Source organism: Anarhichas minor, unplaced genomic scaffold (genome assembly GCF_050575085.1).
Source record: "Anarhichas minor isolate MPS153535 unplaced genomic scaffold, ASM5057508v1 ptg000011l, whole genome shotgun sequence".
Classification (NCBI taxonomy): domain Eukaryota; kingdom Metazoa; phylum Chordata; class Actinopteri; order Perciformes; family Anarhichadidae; genus Anarhichas; species Anarhichas minor.
This window is the reverse complement of record NW_027466457.1, coordinates 16580090-16600903: the sequence shown is the minus strand read 5'-3', so window position 1 is coordinate 16600903 and position 20814 is coordinate 16580090. Positions and strand designations below refer to the sequence as shown.

At 43.0% G+C, this 20814-nt stretch overlaps 1 protein-coding gene across 2 annotated transcripts; it reads right to left on the bottom strand.

Moving 5' to 3' along the window:
* Positions 1-1014: 1014 nt before the first annotated feature.
* Positions 1015-19325, bottom strand: wasla (WASP like actin nucleation promoting factor a). 2 transcript variants are annotated; one of them, XM_076089690.1, is made up of 11 exons: positions 18861-19324; positions 14383-14517; positions 12985-13071; positions 11920-12016; positions 10848-10871; positions 5913-6120; positions 5187-5229; positions 3740-3893; positions 1591-2228; positions 1383-1491; positions 1015-1103 (listed from the first exon to the last, which is right to left on the bottom strand). In XM_076089690.1, exons 1-11 carry the CDS (start codon positions 18963-18965, stop codon positions 1042-1044), a joined length of 1662 nt encoding a protein of 553 aa, XP_075945805.1. In that variant the 5' UTR covers positions 18966-19324; the 3' UTR covers positions 1015-1041. The 2 variants fall into 2 exon arrangements, with proteins under 2 accessions (XP_075945805.1, XP_075945806.1); XM_076089691.1 differs by lacking the exon at positions 10848-10871 and having other exon boundaries at positions 18861-19325.
* Between the last annotated feature and the right edge of the window lie 1489 nt (positions 19326-20814).

Here is a 20814-nt window from a genome sequence, read left to right as displayed (position 1 = left end):
GAAATTTGTTTTGAAATACCGACCGGAGCGCCGTTTGGATGTTCGCCCTCCTGCAGAAAAAGTAACGGAATGACGTCACAACAAAAACAACCAACCAGACGTTAAGAACAAAACTTCTATCATTTCACAAATGCCACAGTGTGTGTGTGTGTGTACGTTACCGTGCGCAGAACATGTTTCTGTATCAAGCCAAAGAGGGCGAAACGTCCTCCGCCATGTTTGTAGTCCTGTTTTTTTAAAGATCGACATATTAACCCTTTAGCTTCTTAAAAGGGTCACGGTCACGGTAACCTGCTCGAGACGACATGAAAACGACTCGACAAATGCACACCTGAAAAAACACAAAATGTAACTATCATATAAACTGTGTGCAAATAAACGGCTTTTAACGTCATTAATAAAAAACGTAAAGTTGAAAATCCACACGAGGCGACCGAGCCGCCGCATTTTTGGTCAAAAAAAGGGTTCATGAGGAAAAATAACACGACTAAACTAACAATTTATTAGGAAACTCGGAGGTACGAAAAGAAGCACGGTAAGAAAAATAGTATTATATCGCGTTTTTAAACCGACCGCTGTCAGAACACAAAGAGGATCCTGCCTGTTTGGTCGCACCTTTACGTCTCCCTCTGCAGTTTCCTTCACGAGGAACGAAAACAAGAAATGAACACAAAACAACAACGAGCCCACGAAGACTCCAGTTCAGACTCCTAGTGTTTGATACCGTGAATAATGAAATGTGGCCCCGGGGCGTCTGTCTCCACACTGTGCTGATGGCGGCGTTAAGTGCTTTCTAATGACGGGATGAGAGGAGTCTAACGGTGAGGACGTGTGACGAACTTTACAGATTTAACAGATGAGGTATTGCACGGATTAATTATAACAAATCATAAAAAAAAGAAGCAAAAATAAATATACAGCCAATTCACACAACATTTACATTGCAATGTTAGTCGGATGCTGGAAGATTTTTAGAGGATATTTTAGCGTCAGCAGAAGGTGCAAGGGGGGGGGGGGGGGGGGGGGGGGGGGATGTCTTCACTAGTCGTCCCACTCGTCATCGTCTTCGAAGTCGTCGACTTCGTCGTCATCCTCGTCTTCGTCTGAGAAAAGGACACGCATTTAAAATTTTAAGTGTTTGCTGCCGAGATTTAGAAGAGAAGATGGATACCAATCTCATGTCCGGTTAGCTTAGCTTAGCACAAAGACTGGAAGCAGGGGGGGACAGCTAGCCTGGCTCCGTCAAAAAGATAACAAAATTCCCCCACAATCCATCTCGTTTAGGTTTGAGTCTGTACCGACTAAGCCAGCAGCATTTAATGTGTACATTTGTGAGGTTAAGCTAAGAACCCTGGACGTCATGATGGTGTCGGCAGAGTTACCTGAGGAATGGATGGCTTTGCTCCTTATCAGCATCACTTCCATGAGAGCGCCGACGATGCCCGCCGTGGGAGCAGACCCCGGCGGTCCGGACTCCGGAAGATCCGGCACCTGGAGACACACACAAACAGATCCGGTCCAGTTACTGCAGGTACAACCTGATGTTTCTCTGACCGTGTAAAGAAGCGATGCACCAGAACGCGGTCTTACGTTCTTGAGCTGGATTCCCTGTCGGATCTGGTCCAGCAGGGCGTCCCGTCCCACGCCTGAGGCCGGCGCTCGGTTGTTCTGCTCCACCTTCTTCAGCTGAGCTCCTCCTCTGATCTGCTCCAGCAGCGCCGACTTCCTGCCGGGGCTTGTCGAATTCGGGGAGTTTCCGCCCCCGCTGATGCCGTCCAGCTCCGGAGGTGGAGGGGGGCCGGGAGGGGGAGGTGGAGGAGGAGGCGGAGGAGGTGGAGCGGGGGCGGAGCCGACAACTGGAGACTGCTGGGCCACTGGCGGAGGTGGAGGGGGCGGGGCTTGTGGGGAGATCGAGGCGTGCAGGCAAGACAGAGGAGGAAGAGGAGGCGGCTGGTGGTGGTGGTGATGGTGGGGGGGAGGAGGAGGAGGAGGGGGCTGGTGACCTCCCCTAGTGGGAGGAGGTGGAGGAGGTGGGGCACCCAGAGTTCCCGGTCTGGACGGAGGCGGAGGGGGAGGCGCTGAGGCGGGGGCTCTGGATGGAGGAGGGGGAGGCGGGGCTCCGCGTCCTCCTCTGGACGGGGGAGGAGGAGGAACAGGGGGAGCAGCCGAGTTGTGTGGTGGTGGAGGAGGTGGAGGAGGACCGCCACGAGAAGGAGGTGGAGGGGGTGCTGCAGGGCGGGGGGGGGCGGGGGGGGGCGACAAAATGACACGATATCTTTAGGCAAACAGTTCCCAAACCCTGCTTCTAAAATGTGAGGATCTGATGCTTTTTATAGGAAACTGAATGGATTTGTTTTTGAAATGTTGGGCGAACAAAAGAAGTTTGAATTAGTTAACCGAGGCTTTCTGAGACGTTGTGACCGACACTTTTCACTACTTTGTTTTAAAAACTAAATAATTGATTGAATTATCTAGACATTAATGGATAATGAAACTAATTGCAAGTTGCAGCACGAAACTGCATTATGAAAATAAAGCCACTTCTGTACGAGAAACACATCACACACACCTCCCCCCCCCCCCCCCACACACACACCTTTAGATTCAGATCACTCTCTGCTTTCACACCAGCAGAGGTTAACATGAATAAAACATGCAGAAGAAGAAGAGTCTGTCACGAAGAATAAAACTGTGTGACAGAGAAAAACGTTTCATCGGCATTTCAACTCGACTGTCTGACGGAAAAATACAAAATACAGGAAGACGGACGGAAGAGATCCTTCAGGATGAAAACCGTGAGACGAATTTAAATCAGTTCATAAAAAATAATGAAAAGTTATTTTGTTTTCTATTTGAAAAGATGGTGAAGTTCTCAATTCATTCAGTAAATCTGTGACACCTGCAGTAATAATAGTGCACAACAAGATTCCATATCTATTGTATAGAATAATAAGAAAGAATAAATCCTTTACAGACGCTTTAATATGCAACTTTAAATACTTTATACGTATTCTTATGCAAGGCTTTACTGTCCCATGAGAGTTTAAACAAATGGAAACAGTACTTGCAACAGTGCCAATTCAAACAAAAGGGAAATACATTTCCTTTGTTTGAATTGGCACTGTTGCAAGTACACAGCTGTTAAAAGAACGATATATTTTTGTTATTAACGCATTGGTAATGGTGTTCTTTATCGGCCGATATGCGATTTTGAGGCATCGGAATCATTGTCACAGAACATCTCTACGTAAAACTGCAAATATCCAAGTTCTAAAACAAACGAGATGAACTTCAGATGCCGGTAGATGGATTTTGTTAGTTGTTTCCAGTCTTTGTGCTAAGCTAACCAGCGGCTATCCGGCTCCTTTTTCACGAAAGAAGAGAAAGTCCTTCTGGGTGTAAAACTGTAAGAACAGCAGAATATATTCCATCAATCACCAGCTATAAGCAACAACCGACCAACAGCCATCAACCACAAGAGAGGAAACAGGACCGTGGGGATTGTTCACTACTAACAGAAAATATCAGAATGTCCAGGTTGACATCTTCCAGCTGCTCCGACAGCCCAAAATCCAAAGATTAATTCAACATATCGTCATATAACGTCACACGTGTGTGTGTGTGTGAGATACTGTGTGTGTGTGTGTGCGTGAGACTGTGTGTGTGTGTGAGACTGTGTGTGACAGTGCGTGCGTGTGAGACTGTGTGTGTGTGTGCGCGTGTGTGTGTGCGTTCTCACCCTGCCTCCTCAGCTCGTTCTTCACGGCCTCCACGCCGCCCTTCTTCTCGATGAAGTCGTAGATGACCTTGGACGTCTCTCGGTCCTTCAGCTGAGCCTCGGAGATTCCGCACATGTCGAACAGGTTCTTCAGTTCAGGGTCCAAGTTGTTCAGCTGCAACATCGACAAACATTCAGAACAAAAACACACAAACACAAACACACAAACACCTAGCGCTGATGACGTCGACGGTTACAAGATCAGAACTTTGTGTCGAGTTCAGAAAAAGACATTTCAGCTGAAAACACTCGACAGGAGACAAAGTGTTTGCTTGTGTAAAAAGCTGGAGGATAGTTTATAATGTGTTCATGAATAAACGTGCTCACAGTGATGACGCCAGCAGGCTGCAGGTGTAATGTTCACCATGTTCAGCATCTTTGTTTAGCGCGTTAGCATGCTAACATCCAGCAAACTCGCACAAAGTACGGCTGAGATTTAAAAAAGCTGAAATTGTGTCACTTGAAAAGGTATCAGAAGTCTCGGGGGTTTGGTTTGAAACGCTTCTCTTAAAATGTTGCCCTTCATGTCACTTTATTTATTTTGTCTCCTCTCTCTCCTTTAACGAGGAACACACATCATGAACTCTATTATTGAGGCTTTATTACATCATTCCTCTGTCCTCTGTTCTGTTTCATGAGGACACATGTTGAGGTTCTTCCTCCTCTGCAGTGAAGATGAACTCAACAGTCACAGAGTCAGTGTGACACCTGGTGGCCAACAGGAGGAGTTACAAGCTGCCTGAAAAACAAACCACTCAGCTGCTTCCCATCAAATCAAACGTTAACCTGCAGCTCTGCACCGTCTCCTCCAAACACATTCACACCTCTGTGTTCCCGCCACGCTGCAGTGCATTCTGGGACCATGTGGCGCGTGACTGACGGCACGTTGAGCACGCTCAGTCAGTCGGGTGAACGGAGACAAAAATGATGGAGTGAACAGAAAACCTCCTGCTCGTTAAGAACGTTAGTCTGTGCTCAGTGATGTCATACATCAGCTGCTCCGGTTGCTCAAGGAAACCAGCCCGGAGTTCCTAAACAGCCTCCATTTTACAAACATCTGTCAAACCCAAATGATAATTCAACCTGTTTACAATCCCACTCAGTAAACCTCCACTAGAGTCACGTTATCACATGTTGAAGAAACGTCTCTTCCTTCATGTTACTTCACTTGGATGTTTGACTTTTACTAAAATACCCAAAATGGTGTATTAATTCCTTCAGTGTGCAGTGAACTCTGTGACGAGTTCATCTCCACAACGTTCTGTGTGAAGCTTCTGAGACGTTGAATATGAGCAGGAAGCAAAAAGAGCCTATTGTGTGATTTCATCATGCAGCCGCCACACAGGTCACTATTGTGCTCCCTGTGTGTGTGTGTGTGTGTGTGTGTGTGTGTGTGTGCGGTACTCACATCAAAACCTGTGTTTGGATCCCAGCCCACGTGACCGATGTGCCTGAAGAAGACGGGACAGACGTGTGGTGAGATCACACGCATTAATATACAGAGGCATGTTCAGAGGGTGCACATGGGCGACCGTGTGCACACGCTGAATAGCGAGCCCACACACACACACACACACACACACACACACACAATCAGAGACACACACACACACACACACACACTCATCAGAGAGAGTGACATCAGTCAGAGGGACAGAGTGGTCATTGAGCGCTCTCAGACCTCAACGCAACATGTTTACTGTTTCCATGAAGAAGAAGAGTGTTACTGCAGAATCAGACAGGACACACAAACACAGACACACACACACGTCACAGCCAGTCAGCACATTCTCACACATTACATCCATAATGACCACATTTCAAGTCATCCGATGTGTTTTTGAGAGCGAGCGTCTAATGAAAGACACCGAGTTGCATTTTGGGAAATGTAAGATCCAGTCATTTCGGAGTTTGACTTTCCTCTCTTTACTCCGTCTCTTTTGGACTTGAGCTCAAACAATAAGCTAATGAATGAAAGTCAACTGACTTTTGATCATTTATTTATTGTTTGAGTCTTTTTTCAGACATAGATATACCTGTATATTTGCCTGTTTGAGCTTCTCCGGTGAGATGATTTCATAATCATTGTAATCTGAATATCTTTGGGTTTTGGACATTTGTAAAAGTGACTCACTGGAAGTTGCTGGGTGTGCCGATGTCAGCTTTGGTCAGCTTCTTCTTCTTGCTTTTGTTCTTCTTGTCCTTCCTGTTCAGCCCGCTGTGGCTCAGCATGTTGTTGAGGTGGTACGGAGGCTGCTGGTGGATGTGGGAGTTGTGGTGGAATCGAACGTTGTTGATCTCCGGGTTCTTGATGTCCACCGTGGCAATGTGCAGAGCTGGACCTGCACACGGGGGAAAGTTCATGAGCGGTGTGGTCTGTTAGAGACGACAACACTGACACCTTCAATATTATAATGTAATAAACAAAAGTCCCCATTTCATTCCTGCTCCCCAGAAGATGAACCCTTTAGATTTTAACAAGCCCAAGATCTTCTCTCTTGACACCTTTTATAAACAGCCGAGTGTAACTTCATGGCTTCACGTGCATACTGTTCTGCACTATATTTTTAGATTAGTCGATTAATCTTATGACCAATCTTCTGCAGATCAACATCAGCCTACACTAATAATATTAGTATTATACAAACTGTAAAATTAGATTCCAGATGTGGTTTGTTTAGGATTGTTTCCGATCCAAACATTTAAAAACAGAACATCATTTAGTCCAAAAGTAACATCTGTCATTTTATTTATGTTGACAAAACTTACAAGTTATATGAATTAAGGAAAGTTGATTTAATAAAACCAGATCATGCTCGATTACGCTATTCAAATTGAGGATTTTGTTTGCAGATTTGTACTTTTTGATTTAATGTCATGTCAGTAAATAGGGGGAAGGGGGGGGGGGGGGGGGGCTTCAAGGACAGAAGGTTGTGTCCGACCCCTCCTCACTCTGACATCAATATCTAGTAATCTCTGGTACCCGAGGATCAATCCGACAAAGATCTTCTGTAAACTCTCTCACTGAGCTTTTCTAATAAATAAAACGTTGAGCGGATGTCCCTCCTCTCTCTGTCGGTCCGAAACCGTTCAGTCCTCAAATTCCTCGTAATCTCCGCAAAACTGCGGCAGCATCCGACATAAACCACCTAATCCACTGCTAATCCCAGGACAGATCCCCGGGACTCCCCATGAACGCTGGACCTAAAGGGCTCGCCTCAAATCTGCCGTCTCCGGAGGACGGGCGGGCCGGCTTTTGTCCCACGTTTCGAGCACGACTTTAAGATACCGACTGAAAGGCTTTTGTACAATGTGCAAAGTCTCGATATCTTCGTGTTGAAAACTAACCAAAGATCATCATGTTTTAGACTCTTTCGGGGACAACGTATTTGTACGGCTGCTTGTGTTTAACATTTGATCACTTTGGCTATTCTTGTTCAATAAACAAATATTTTGTACAAGCGGTAACCTCCGGTTCTGAAAAGTGAAGCCAGTGTTGAAGTGTCTTAAAGCTGCATTCTCTCTAGTGTCCACCAGGGGGCGACTCCTCTGGTTGTATAGAAGTCTATGAGAAAATGACTACTTCTCTCTTGATTTATTACCTCAGTAAACATTGTAAACATGAGTTTATGGTCTCAATCTCTAGTTTCAAGTCTTCTTCAATACAGCATGATGTTCATTTAGTACATTATGGTCCATTTAGAGTCAAACAGACCATAAAGCAGGGGATGCTTTAGGGCGGGGCTACACAGTGATTGACAGGTTGAGAGCATCTCTACGTCACTCCTCCTCAGTCCAGATATGGTCACTAACGATGACTGGTTGCAAAAAACCAAGATGGCGACGACCAAAATGTCGGACTCGAGGCTTCAAAACGTCCACAAACCAATGAGAGACGCCAGGACGACTTTGTCCACTTCTTATATACAGTCTATGGCTTTGTAGTGAGGTATGAAAAATATTTTTTTGTATCAGTACTTAAACTTGGATATATCAACAAAATATACTTCCAAAAAATGCTGTTCTCCTGAAGCGGTTGCCAAGAAAAACTTCACATCAGGTCACGAGTAGTGGTGCAACGGATCATAAAACTCAACAAGCACAGAAACAAAAAGGAGCAAATACAGATACAGATCCCTTTGTTGTTCATTTATAGCAGCTGGTCTACAAGGATTTGGACTGATTTTTGGGGACGGTGGGAAAAACAGTTTAACGGTTCTGAAGTCTGTAAACAACCAGACATTCTAAATGCTATCCTTTAACTTTGTTAAACTAACGACGTCTGTAGTGTTTTCTTTCCATTCATAAAAACACACAATCAAGTTTATCACCAAAACCACACTTTACAGATTACATGTGAACACCTCATGATAACGTTATAATTCAGTACTCGTTTTCACTGAGCAGAGCCTGAAGGCATCATAATGTAACTGAAGTGAAGCTGGTTAGCCGTTAGCGGTGCTGCTAATGCTACTAGCTCTCCTCTGATTGGTTGTTTACACATTTACTAGAAACACATCAATGATGTCCTGATCACATGTTTTACTGAATAGTGGAGGATGGTCAGTAAAACTTTACTTACACTGTGATGGTTAAACTGTGGAATTAATCTGTGGTTCAGAACCACTAATAAGAGTCGGAGGCGAGCCAGCAACATTCCCAAACAATGTGTGTTATCCCCACATAACGGAGACACAGCCTCTCCAGAGCAGCCAGGTCCGTCTGTTACTCTCATGTTTCAAATGTCAGACTGAATCCATCCGCACCACCGGAGACAAACTTCAGGGAAACCGCGATCTCGAGAGAGGACCGATGTGTTTTCAGGACATGCGAGTTAATCCCGCTCTTTACGCTCTTTACCAACAACTTAATGAAAGTGGACTTTTGGGGACGACGTGCAGGAGCAGCTGCAGAGGAGAAGAGCTAAACTAAAAGCTCTGATTCACTGCCAGCGTTTCTCACAGCTGTGCTCATGATGGAGAAGACACCATTTCTATTTTATTGGCCAATGACGAAGTCTGGTTTTCTTCCTTGGAAATATAATTGAGAGCAAAACTCCAGATTAACTGAAGTCAGTGAACACATTCTAAACATTTTATGTCGTTATCGACATCTAAAGTGGTTATTTGCATGAAAACCAAACGCACAATTCAAATGATAAAGAAATAAATGATTCTATCTCAATATATATATATTGGCATTATTAGTTGTATTAATATATTATAGGCTGCTTAGTGCTAGTTTAAGGAAGTTAAACAGCTCATAATTCTCTCTCTGATATCGATTTACTAAAATAAAAATGTCTTTTTAGAATTAACACTTTTGTGTTTTCATAAAATGTTTTTTTTGTCTTTTTACAAAATGAGTTGAAACACCAGCAGTGAGGAAGGAATCTTTTACCAAACTAAATATAAATCGTGTCGTCTAAACTAAAAATTAAATCTGGTTTGAATTGAACAGTTTGTTTCCTTCAAAACATAATTTATTCAAGTTTCTCTCCAAAAAACTACATTTTACAATAACATTTGAACACATCATAATTATAAATGTACTTTTGTCCAATACTTATTTTTACTGCTCAGAGATTGAACGCATCATTATGCAAGTCGATGCACCCTGTGTGCTTGGCAGCTGTTGGGCAGCATGATGGGAACTATTTACACATAACGTCTGATGGAGTTCGTTGTCCCAGATGTTTTTAAGTTGTTCCTACACGACTTATTTTGAATTTGCGTTTGTGACAAATTGTGAGTTTTGTGGCGATGTGAAACTATCAACAGAGTTTAAAAGGCTGCAATCAAATCACTATTTATACTAGTTCCATTGTTGTAATGGAGGGATAAAAGTCCACAGTTGTATACAATCTTCATGGTTTAAAAGTCACAATACACAGAATAATACTGTACTCGTTAACATTCTTACAGAGGTCTGAAGTTCTACGGGGAAATACTGTTTCTTTGGGTGCAGTACCACGTTTGACCACCTTCACACCGACGTCTTATAACGTTAATGCTGGTTCACGATCACTTTCCTCCCATACAAAAAAAAACACATTAAAGTATCAAGTAAACGATAAAAAGAACAAAACAAATGTTCAGCAGCAGTTCACTGAGGGGATTACAGATTAAGGCCCTAACGCGCACCACAGCCGGGGTTTAAAGGGAACAACAAGACCATGTGGTCCACATATGGCACAGATGGACGTCTTGCTGACCAGATTAACCTCAACGGACCGACTGAAGTCTTTAAATCAGCTTCATACGACGAGCTGCTGTTTGATACGAAGGTTTGTAGTCCAGTTAGACGTCTGAGAACTACTCGTACGTCTCGATGGTCCTTCATGCTTTTAGGAAACAAGCTGTAATTAACAGACAACGTGTTGCTTCATCAAAGCTCTTCTTCAAGCTTCAGCATAGAAGCAGAAGGTTAGTCTGGAGTTATCTCTACCGGACTACCAGCTCAACTAATCTCAGTTCAAACCTCTTCAATCAGAGGGACAGAACTAAACCCTCACGGACTTCGCGGGAGCGCGCCTCAAAGTCCGTGAGTCCGTGAGGGGGGGGCGTTGGGATTGGGCCGAACTCAACAGGATTCTTTACGGTCACGTGACTCTGTGGGGACGTTAGAATCATTTCATTCTTATCAGAGACAAATCTATTTTAAATTGAAATTTGTTAAAATAGTTATTATTGGTTGATCAGTTTTACATCTTTTAGTTTAAAGTTTTATTTCAGACTGAATTTGAATTTCTTTCACTTCATTCGTTTAGTACGACGTCTAGTCGGCTTCTTTCTCTGTTTAGAAGGTTTATTTAGAGTTTTACGGACACGATCATAAATGTAGAAAAAGTCGTTATCAGTCAACACGAGGAAATAACGGGAATATTTTAATAAAACATTTGGTGTCTGAATTATATTGTTGTTGTTTTTTCTGTTGAAACATCTATTATTGAAGGAAAGAAGACCAACGTTGATATAACAGCTGATTACAAACGGTGTCTTTTCTGTGTCGAGCAGCAGAAGCAGGAGAATCTGCATCATCAATATTAACAGCATCAATATCAACGTACCATTTCTAGGGTCACCTCTCTTCTCTGCAAAAAAATAAAAAATGAACACAATTATAGTTTCAGAACAAAATGGAGATAAAGAAACGGAAGATGTTCAGAGTTCTTAAGAGGCGAGAGGAGAGCGTGAGCTGGTTAGTGAGATTCTGAGGACGGCTGAAGAGAAGACGACGGTTTTAAAGACCGCAGGAGGTCAAAGGTGTCAGAGGTAACATGCTGACTCAGCAAATAAGAAGTCAGAGAGAGAGAGAGTTCAGGAAGTCCTCGACATGAGAGGAAGAGAAGGAAAAGATCTGAAAGCTCGGTTTCCCCCCCACCAATGAAGAAGGCTTCAGACCTTCAGTCATCATCACAGTTTGAGTGACGCTCTCCAACAAGGAGCTGGAGGAACGTCTACAGACACAACAAACTCACAGCAGCAGAGACAAGAAGGAAAAAACGTCCCAAAGCTCTGGTCTTATTCATCATTCGACGGCCAAATTGATGAACTCGAGGCCTCAAAACCACAGCCCACAAACCAACGGGGTGACGTCCCGACGAGTACGTCCACTTCTCATAGACGGTCTATAACTGGACCACAAGGCACTTCATACACTTCACTGGTTAACCAGATATTTACACTGAACTGCATCCAAAAACTACCAAACCAAGTAGAGTTCAAGCGCATTCATTCACAGACAGACTGCCGACGCTTTGACCCGAGATGCACATTTTATACAACCTCAAGTCAAGGCTTCATTTAAAGAGGAACTCCACAGGATACAATGCACCCTGTCAATCACCTGTGCTTCATTTATTAACAGGCTAGAAGATCGTATTCCTCTCTACATATAGCTCTTTAAATCCACTCAAATATCAAAGCAGCAGAACCCTGAATCCTCCTCGTTTGTGGAGATGTTTAGCGGCTGGCTTGATCTCTCTGATGCAGACCACAGGTTTGGGACCGAGGTTGAGGTTTTTGTTAGCAGAAGAGCTGGTCAGTGTTCTGCAGCCTGAGCCCAGTGAAAGGTTAACCTACCTCACACACACACGCACACGCACACGCACACGCACACACGCGCACACGCACACGCACCGGTCTTGCGTTGTCGTCGGTTCAGCAGGTCGTTGATGGCGGCTCTGAATCTTTTGGCTTCTTCTTCGCTGGCGAAGTTCAGACCGATCTGACAGGTCTGAGAGGAAGAGGGGGAAGAGGAGGAAGAGCCACAGATTACTAAAATGACTTCTTTTTAATTCACCGTTTTTTTATAAACAAGTTGTTTAAAACAACAAACATGCTTTTCAATCCCGTCAGTGGGTTTTGGGGTTCAGAGTTAAAATAAAGATGTAAACAGAAGAGTGAGCATCATATTCTGAATGGAGCATTTCTCCACTAAGACGTGTGTGATGAGATGATACTATTCTGGTTTAGGAGCATTCTTTGGACATGATCACAGCTCATTCACAATAAATACATTAAAAGGGTTTTTACTGCTCTTTGGGAGACACACGGACTCTTTCCTGTTTACGACCAGCTCTGTGTGTGTTCAACAAAAAACAACTACCGACAGTTTAAAAGAAGCATGCACAAAAGAAACGCCCACATTTCTGGTCAGAAATAGAAACACGCCTACTTATAAACGTTATGCAAGACGTGGATATCAACAGATGTTTGGATATGAACAAATATCACAACGCCAACCTTTTTAATAAGATGGTGATAATAACGATGGAGGCTGAGTTCACACGGAAGAAACACGTCCTCCACCGGTTACATGCAGCCGGGGAGCCGATCAACGTAAACGTTGGTGGAATCATCACTTTCATTATGTAAACAGCTTATTAGTGGTGGTTTGGGTTTATGTGTAATATTTGGTATGTAAACATAGTCAGTGTGTGATTAAAGACATTAGAAAATGAGGAAACGATCAGTCGGTCAGATCGTCCAGTTCTTCCATCAGGATCACATTTCTACTGTTGATCTGTTCATTGAGAGTCAGACCAGGAAGCAGAAGCACATTATTTTAACACTAACTCTGCCAACAATAAGCTGCCTGGAGGGATGTCTGTGAGGAGAAACGGCCGTTTGACGGAGTTCAAACCCATTCATCGATCATGACAGCGTATCAAACGGAGTGATCAGTGAGAGCAAGTCACTCACGTCTCCTGTGAATGAGATGAAGTAGGACCTGGAGCTGCTGATGGAGAAGTTGTGGTACAGCTCCTGCTCAAACATGATTTTCCCTTCCTGCAAAAAAACACAAAACAGACGGAAATATCAGAGGAGATTATCCTTGAGGTTTAGAAGTGACTCAGCACATTTACTTATAACATCTCACACAGATTAAAGGGGTTCTCTGGATTGATTTCCTTCCTTTCAGACAGTCACAACTTTATCATTTCTATGAAAATGATCTGACATCGGTCAGCAGAAACATCTGGTACAAATCAACATATTTAAATGTAAAGTGCACTTGAACGCACCAACAAGGAGGGTTATCAAAACAATCCGCCGCATAATAAACCTAAAGAACCATGTGACAAGAAACAAACAACGTAATACATCCGCAGCACGTTTGAAGTCTCTGCAGGTTTGTTCTTTAATATAAAAGGACTGAAACCACAGACTCAGACAGTAAACACACATCTGTGGCCGATAGTTCACATTGATCTGTTTCGGGTGCACACATTGATTGCATCTTAAAGCACCGCATTAACTCCTCCAACGGCCGACAGCGTGCGGATGCAGTCTGTCCACAATCCACAAACTGTGGATGCAGCAGAAGAGACGCAGGAAAGAGCCGAGCGAGCAGTTTGACTCAACAAGACGACGCTGTTGTTTTCATCAGAGACAGACATCTAAATGCATGTTCCTATTATTGGACATCAAGTGTATTCATGAAGTTTAAGGTTGGAGACGTTTGAGAAACATTTAGCTGCAGCCAGTTTTAAGAACATAAAGTCTATAAAATCGGTTAAAACCATGTTTCACCCACATAGAGAAGGCTGACAAATGAGAAGAAAAACTATGATAGTAGAGCCTAATAATACTGCATTTGAGGCAAATACCAACATTGATATTTGCCTTCCGAAGGCGTTCAGGTTCAGACATCAGAACTGAATAAAGACGACCAGGAGAAGACGTCTGAGGCAAATATGGAAGAAATAAATCACAGATCTGCTTTGTGTGTGTCGACATGAAAAGTGTCCGTACGGTCTGTTCGTCTGTTCTCTTATAGAGACACATCCATCAGCAGGTTCTGTGTATTAATGATTCATGTACAGTAAAGAGAGAGAGCTACCGCCGCCTGCGAGTCTGTCAAAAACTCTAATTATATTACAACACAGATGTAATCATTTCCACAATTCTAAACTAAAACTGATCTTATATATTTACTCACACTAGCCTCTGTCTTATTACAATAGAAATATTAAAGTGACGAGTTATTTTTACGTCCCTGTCCGTCACAGTGACGGTCAACCAGAACGTTTAACGCAACCGCTGCTTCACTTCTCTGAATACCCAGAGTGCTGTTCTGCACAGGACGCTGTCGCTCACCTTGATGTCAAACACTTTGATGAAGTAGGACCTCTGCGGGTTGTCTTTCACCAGACAGGCCACTCCACAGCACCGCTTCACCCAGCAGCAGCTCCGGTCTGAGCCGTACACCTGGACCACCGCCGAGCACAGAGTCTGAACACACGAGGGGACAAAAGAGAGGACGGATCATAAGCATAAGCATTTAATAATCTAAAAGAAACATGCCACCACAAAGCAGGTTGTGATGAGTGAATCCGGTGCTTCATGTCTTAAAGCTGCATTCTCTCTAGTGTCCAGCAGGGGGCGACTCCTCTGGTTGTATAGAAGTCTATGAGAAAATGACTCTACTTCTCTCTTGATGTATTACCTCAGTAAACATTGTGTGGACTGAGGAGGAGCAGCTTTAACACATGAAGCATTGGCTTCACTCAGCAGAACCAGAGGTTGCCACCTGGTTAAAACACAAACTCACATGGATTGAGGTCATGTGACTGATTTGAGTAGACTCTTATAAGAACCTTGAGGACCACTGTCCTGCTTTGTGGTCCTAAAGTTGTGGGACTGTGAATTAAAAAGGGCAACGAGTCGTTGTGAACTTAGCTTAAAGCTGAACATCAGCTCTTTAAAGTGACCGTTTCATTTCACATGTGACATTCCTCCACTGTGTTTGACCTTCACTTCCACAAGACAGGAAACGGAGTCCAGCTGCCGTCCTCGGCCTGTTGTGGTTCGTGGTTTTTAGGAGTTTCTGCAGAAGTCGCGCTGTGTCAAATCCTCGGCCTGGCAGAGAGCAACTCCAGCCTCTGAGGGGAGCGGCGAGGAAACGCCACCGGGTTTCCTCCTCTGTGATTTATGAGTGCAGGTCGGAAGAGCATCAGGAAACACTTACCGCCATGAAATCACCGCTCAGCATCACACAGGAAAAGGCCAAAGGTCGGCCCTTTAAATGCCTCAATTAGGCCGTGTAAATTCCCGCCGAGGGGAAAGTATGCGGCAGTAAAACACAGAGAGCAACACTGCAGACTCTCTGCAGGTTACTGCAGCATCGGAGAACCAGGAACCCAAAGCCACGTCCAAGTCATTCAACAGATTCAGAGTGGTTCCTTCAAGACGGTTTGAGTTAAAGCTTTGGGAACCAATGAACTGTTTAGGTCTTCAATCTAACGAAGAAAACAATCATTATCTGTTAATTATCTTCTGAGATGTGATTTTTCAATGCATTCTGAACATTTATGGCGACTGTGGTCCGACTAAACAAGACATCACCGGTGGAGTGTTTGAAGATGACGCGTCATTGGCTGCAGCCTTCGTTTAAATTAATCGCAAATAAAAATCAACTTGTAGACACTTTAAACTTGCTACAACAGCTCAAAATAAAGGCTAAATTTATAGATTGATAATCCATCAAATCCAACATGTAGTCAGCTGATATTTAATTGTGCTTCAGATTAATGCAGTTGGAGCTGGAGCTCTTTGCCTGCCTGATGGTGCTTTCAAGTACAAGAACAGTCAATCTGACATTTGAGACTTTGGTGTCTGAAGAGCCAACGTTGATAAAACAGATTCTCAGCAGATGCTCGTTGTTTTTCTGACCTCGTGGCTGATGAACACAACGCTCTCAGTCAACAAGAAGCCGTCTCACCACACCGACCGTGGGACTGCACATGTTGAGAGTTCCATTGTTCAGTAACCCTTTAAGGGCTTCCATCCACTTTGGCTTATAGGTTGAGGTTCAAAGTTCATAATTAACGTTAAATAACTTTTCATGGTGAGATTGTTTAGTCATCTGCTGTTTTATTAAAGTCAAGAATAAACTTACAATCTCACCAGCGAGAGGAAAAGTTTTCAAAACAGCGTCTGCTCTCGACTGCAACATGAGAACTAAACTCCAGAGGAAGAACTCTGAGTAAATGCTGACTGAGATGATTTAGAGCTGCAACAACTCGTCAAATTGATGGAAAATGAATCTGCAACTATTGTGATAAATCTGACATTAATAACTTGATAGAATATCGTTCTGGCTTCTTCCTCCTCGGGCCAAATCATATCTTGCATAAAGCAGTAATATCAGCGGTCTGCGACAAAACCCAAGAAACCCTGAACAACAACAGCCACCATTATCTTTCCTGTTTACGTCGGCTTCTTACCAAACGTACAAACATGAACACACACTTTGTTCTGCACATTAAGTCGTTGAATAAAGCACCAAACATTCGTCGGGGGAAAAGTTCATCGTCGCTCACGTCAGAACGGAGGCCAGATAGTGGATTAGCTGCAGCACCTCAGGAACACTTTGGTCTGGTTAGATGATGCTATCAGATTCATGTTCAGGTTTGGACCAATCTGTTGCTGCATTTAAAAAGGTTTACACTTAAACTGTAGTTCCTTTGAATGTTGTTCTGTGTGTTTGTGTGGAAAGGAGATGAAGTCTGACCACAAGTTATCAATAACACAACATTACACCTCACTTTACTTCTAACACCTGGAATTGGTCCCAAATGCAATATCAAGCTTTTAAGATACATTTGTGGAAATGTTGTTGGAGAGATAGAGATATATATATATTAAAAGAAGGAGAGTAAATGACAGTAAATACCTGTGCTTTTAACGCTGGATTTTATTGTTTGCATGGTTCACTTTAGTTTAAATTGTTCAGAAGCCTACGAGTGAGACGGTCGTAGCTGAATTGTCTCATGAACTTGTTTTATTTGATGACGGTTGGAACGTAGAATACAGCGATCGCTAACAAGACAAATCTACAATAAGACACTGAAACAAACCCAACACGTAGTGACAGGAATGCTTTTTGTTTGAGATCAGATTAGGAACCGGCCGCTGTGTTCAGTACTCGTTACATGACGTTAATGTTTGATGTGAGACGGAGGTTACACTGGTCAGCAGCGCTGCGTATTCAATGAAATTGTACGATATTAGTGTCAATACAATATTTTACACCTTACTTTAAGGAATACATTTTCTTTTTACAAAATCCTTTATTTCCATTATATAAAATACGACATGTTTATTGTTGTCTAAACACAAGGGGCCGTACAGGAACATGTCTAGATAAAATACACTATCTGATCAAACAATAAATCATCAGGATTTAAAGACATTTTTTGATAGCCGAGCTAAAACGTGTTCCACACCCAGAAGTACTGGTCAGTGCATTTCTACCTCACTGGTCTCAGTTTAACTGACAGCTCTGACCTCTGGTGTTTCTCCCTGAATGCAGCTGCTTCTTGCAGACAACGCTGCAGGAAACAGCTGCTGTTCATCCTCTGATACCAGCGACATTCAGATAAACCACAGACTCACAGGAGCTGCTTATGATTTAGTGTCGAGGTGCAGGAAGGATAAAACATGTGTTGCTGGTTTTCATATTTAAAAAGTCTCTTTAATTAGAAGGCCCTGAAGTGTACAAGTGGCATCCATGATATGTGTTAAGGACGTGAGCTTCACAGCTTCTTGTACTGCCAAGAACACACACGGCCATCTTTGATGGAGTGGAGAGAAATGCTGCAAATTCATAGACATAAAAGAAGACCGGAACTGGAACCAGTTTAAGACTTTAAGACGATTAAAGCAATAAGTAAGATGTTTGGTTTGCAGGTAAGGTTTAAAACTTGTTCCTCAAGCAGCTTCAGGGGCCTTTCACACTCATTTATCCACCTCGTCTCCATGAAAACTTCCAGTAACGTAGAAATGTACGTATAAAATAAAGCTTCACTGATGATGACGTGTCTGGCGTGCCACCTGGCGCCCTGCTGGGGACTCTCACATTATCGGGTGTTAACACAAAAATGTGCTAAAGCTTTACAGTCAGACCAACATACATCAGTCATCAGTTTGGTCTACTACAACTGAAGATACGGATACTTTTTAGTACCAATTAATCTGTTGGAATTGTCTTTTTCATTTAAAAACACTGTGTTTTCAATTATATAAACAGAAAATCCTACAAATCTCACTCTGGAAAAGCAATGAAACGATTCGACACTAATGAGAGCGATACAAATACAGGTCTATAAGTATTCATATTTGCAAAATATAAACAAAACACAAACATCACCGATGTACAAAATACATTCCAACAGAAACATATTTTGTATTTATTAGAGTCTAAATCATATTATAATATTATCCAAGTGTTTATATTATTAATGTTTGGATTCTGTTGTCTCGCATTAATCTCTGTATTTAAAAACACGTCAAACCTTCGATAGAGAGTAAAGTTTTGTCTCTTTGAGGTTTGGATCTGCTCCACTGATGGTGTCTTTACATTTAAAAACGTCAAGGAGTCTCAAGGGTCACCGATTTGAACGCAACACCGGCGGTTGTTTTTTTGCTGCTTCATATCAACTGAGAATGAAGAAGCACAAGCTGGCGTGTTTTATAGAACGTGTGGCTGCATGCACCTGCAGAATGCACGCTATTAGTATCTGAACCTGCACGCTATTTGAACCTGCAGGTGGTAAACAAACGGAGGAACTTACGGCGCATTTCCTGCCGAGGTATCCGAACAGGCACTCGTTCTCCTGCGGGGTCAGGAGGATGGAGCCCACGTTGGTAGCTCTGCGGGGCTGCGAGTGGTTGTTCATGGCTCCGAGTTATTCTAGTTGCAGTATGCAGTTATCCCCGTAACGGACTCAGCGAACACTACGAATCTACAGAAAATCCATGCGGGCTCCGGTTGCTGTGGCCTGCAACCGGATCATCTCCGCTGAGTCCGACTCCCGGCTGCAGGGCGGAGGAGGAGGAGGAGCCGGTCGGGATGTTTTCCAGGCTTGACTCCTGGTTCAGAGGAGGAACTTAAAACGTCTCCGTTTGGAGAGTTAAATGCAACAATAAGGACTTGCTGTGGGTCTAAAACGCGGATAAACGCTCAACTTTCATTCGGAAACTCCAGCAAGACGCAGCAGCGATGCGTACATCCAACATGGCAGCCATGCGGAGCAGACCACTTTAAAGAGGAAGCAGAGGGGGGTGGGGTCGGACAAACTCCATAACTTTCAACTATAATGTGAAGAACACGGTCAAGATGGCGAACGTACACGCAGAAACATGTGATTCAACGTTCGTGTTAATGTGAAACTACGTGGGGAATTGTGTTTTTTGGTAAATTGTGAGGCGAAAATGCTGCCACATCGGACCAAAATGGTTCGTTCCGATGTGGCAGCAGGAATGCAGCTCTGCGGAGGGAAGGGGAGGGGCGATGGGGTGTGACGTAAGAGCGGGGAGGAGCCAGATGGTAGACGTAAAAAAAGAAAAATGTAAATAAGACGCGTTTCTTCATAAATAATTTATAAACTGTTGAATATTTTAAAATACAATATCTTAAAATAATATATAAATAATAATGCCACATTTCTTTCGAAAAAAAGTTTAGACTAGGCTGTACAAAATAATAATATCGTATTAAATGCATACATAAAAATAAATAAACAAAATAACTGACTGAATTTAAACATTACCAAAAACTATTTGCGTTCATGACAGTGTGGATTAGATTATGAAATAACAAGGTTACTAGGTTCATATATTTGTAACCTCTTCACACTACACACAAGGAATATGCATACACATATTTAAATTTTAATGTAATAACATAAGTTACTTATCCTTATATATACCTAGAGAGACTTTGATTTATAGTAGGAATGAGCGTAGTGCAAAAGGTTGGGTAATGCCAGGATTGGGGGGTTTGTATTGGTGATACTCAAATCAGATCTTTGTGTTGGCCAGTAATGTTAGTGGGAGGAGATCTGCACTATTAACTGTATATCTGTATACTTGTGAAGCCCATCCTATATATCTTGCATCTCTTCTGCAGTTTACAGTTTATTAAAACCTATTATTTTAATAGATTACATAATTATCTTGTTCTGAAGTTCAAAACAGCGTTAAACAGAGAGTAAATAGCCTTCAGACACTTTAATTTATCCACTATGTGTTTCTGCGTTTGAGGTGCCATGTTAGTTATCGGTCAACAAATAAACTTAACCATGAGTGCAGATCTTTGAGTAGTTTAACAAGGCTGTTTTAGCCCAAATTGACAGTTTTGTAGGCTTAGTTTAAATTTGTTTGCTGCATTTTTGTATCACTTCTTCTGTTTTTGTCCTGCGTCACACATGTCGCTCATGCAACAGAGTGAACAACCCTCACTGGACCGCACTGTAGAATTAAGGTTTGACAAATGAGTAAATATTCATGATGTCAAACTGTTGCTGGAACCCTCAACTTTGTTACAGAGCAAGATCAACCACTCACTTCATCTACATTCCTGCACACACTACCCTGAACAAAGTCCCATAGGTTTACACTCTAAAGTCAGGAGGAGGGTTGTGGAGGCGGCGCCGGCAGATGGATGTCGGCGGAGGTTGGCGTCCTGCAGTTCCCGCCCGCCTGCTGCAGAGTTAAAGCCCGTCAGCAGCATTAACACCAAAACTA

Bases quoted from the DNA above. Each gene is read 5' to 3' on its own strand.
- wasla (XM_076089690.1), bottom strand. From the start codon at position 18,965: ATGAACAACCACTCGCAGCCCCGCAGAGCTACCAACGTGGGCTCCATC. The intron at 14,518-18,860 runs GTAAGTTCCTCC...TCGTGTGTTCAG, and splicing joins ACCTCGGCAGGAAATGCGCC to ACTCTGTGCTCGGCGGTGGT. The intron at 12,017-12,984 runs GTGAGTGACTTG...TCTTCCTCTCAG, and splicing joins TCATCTCATTCACAGGAGAC to ACCTGTCAGATCGGTCTGAA.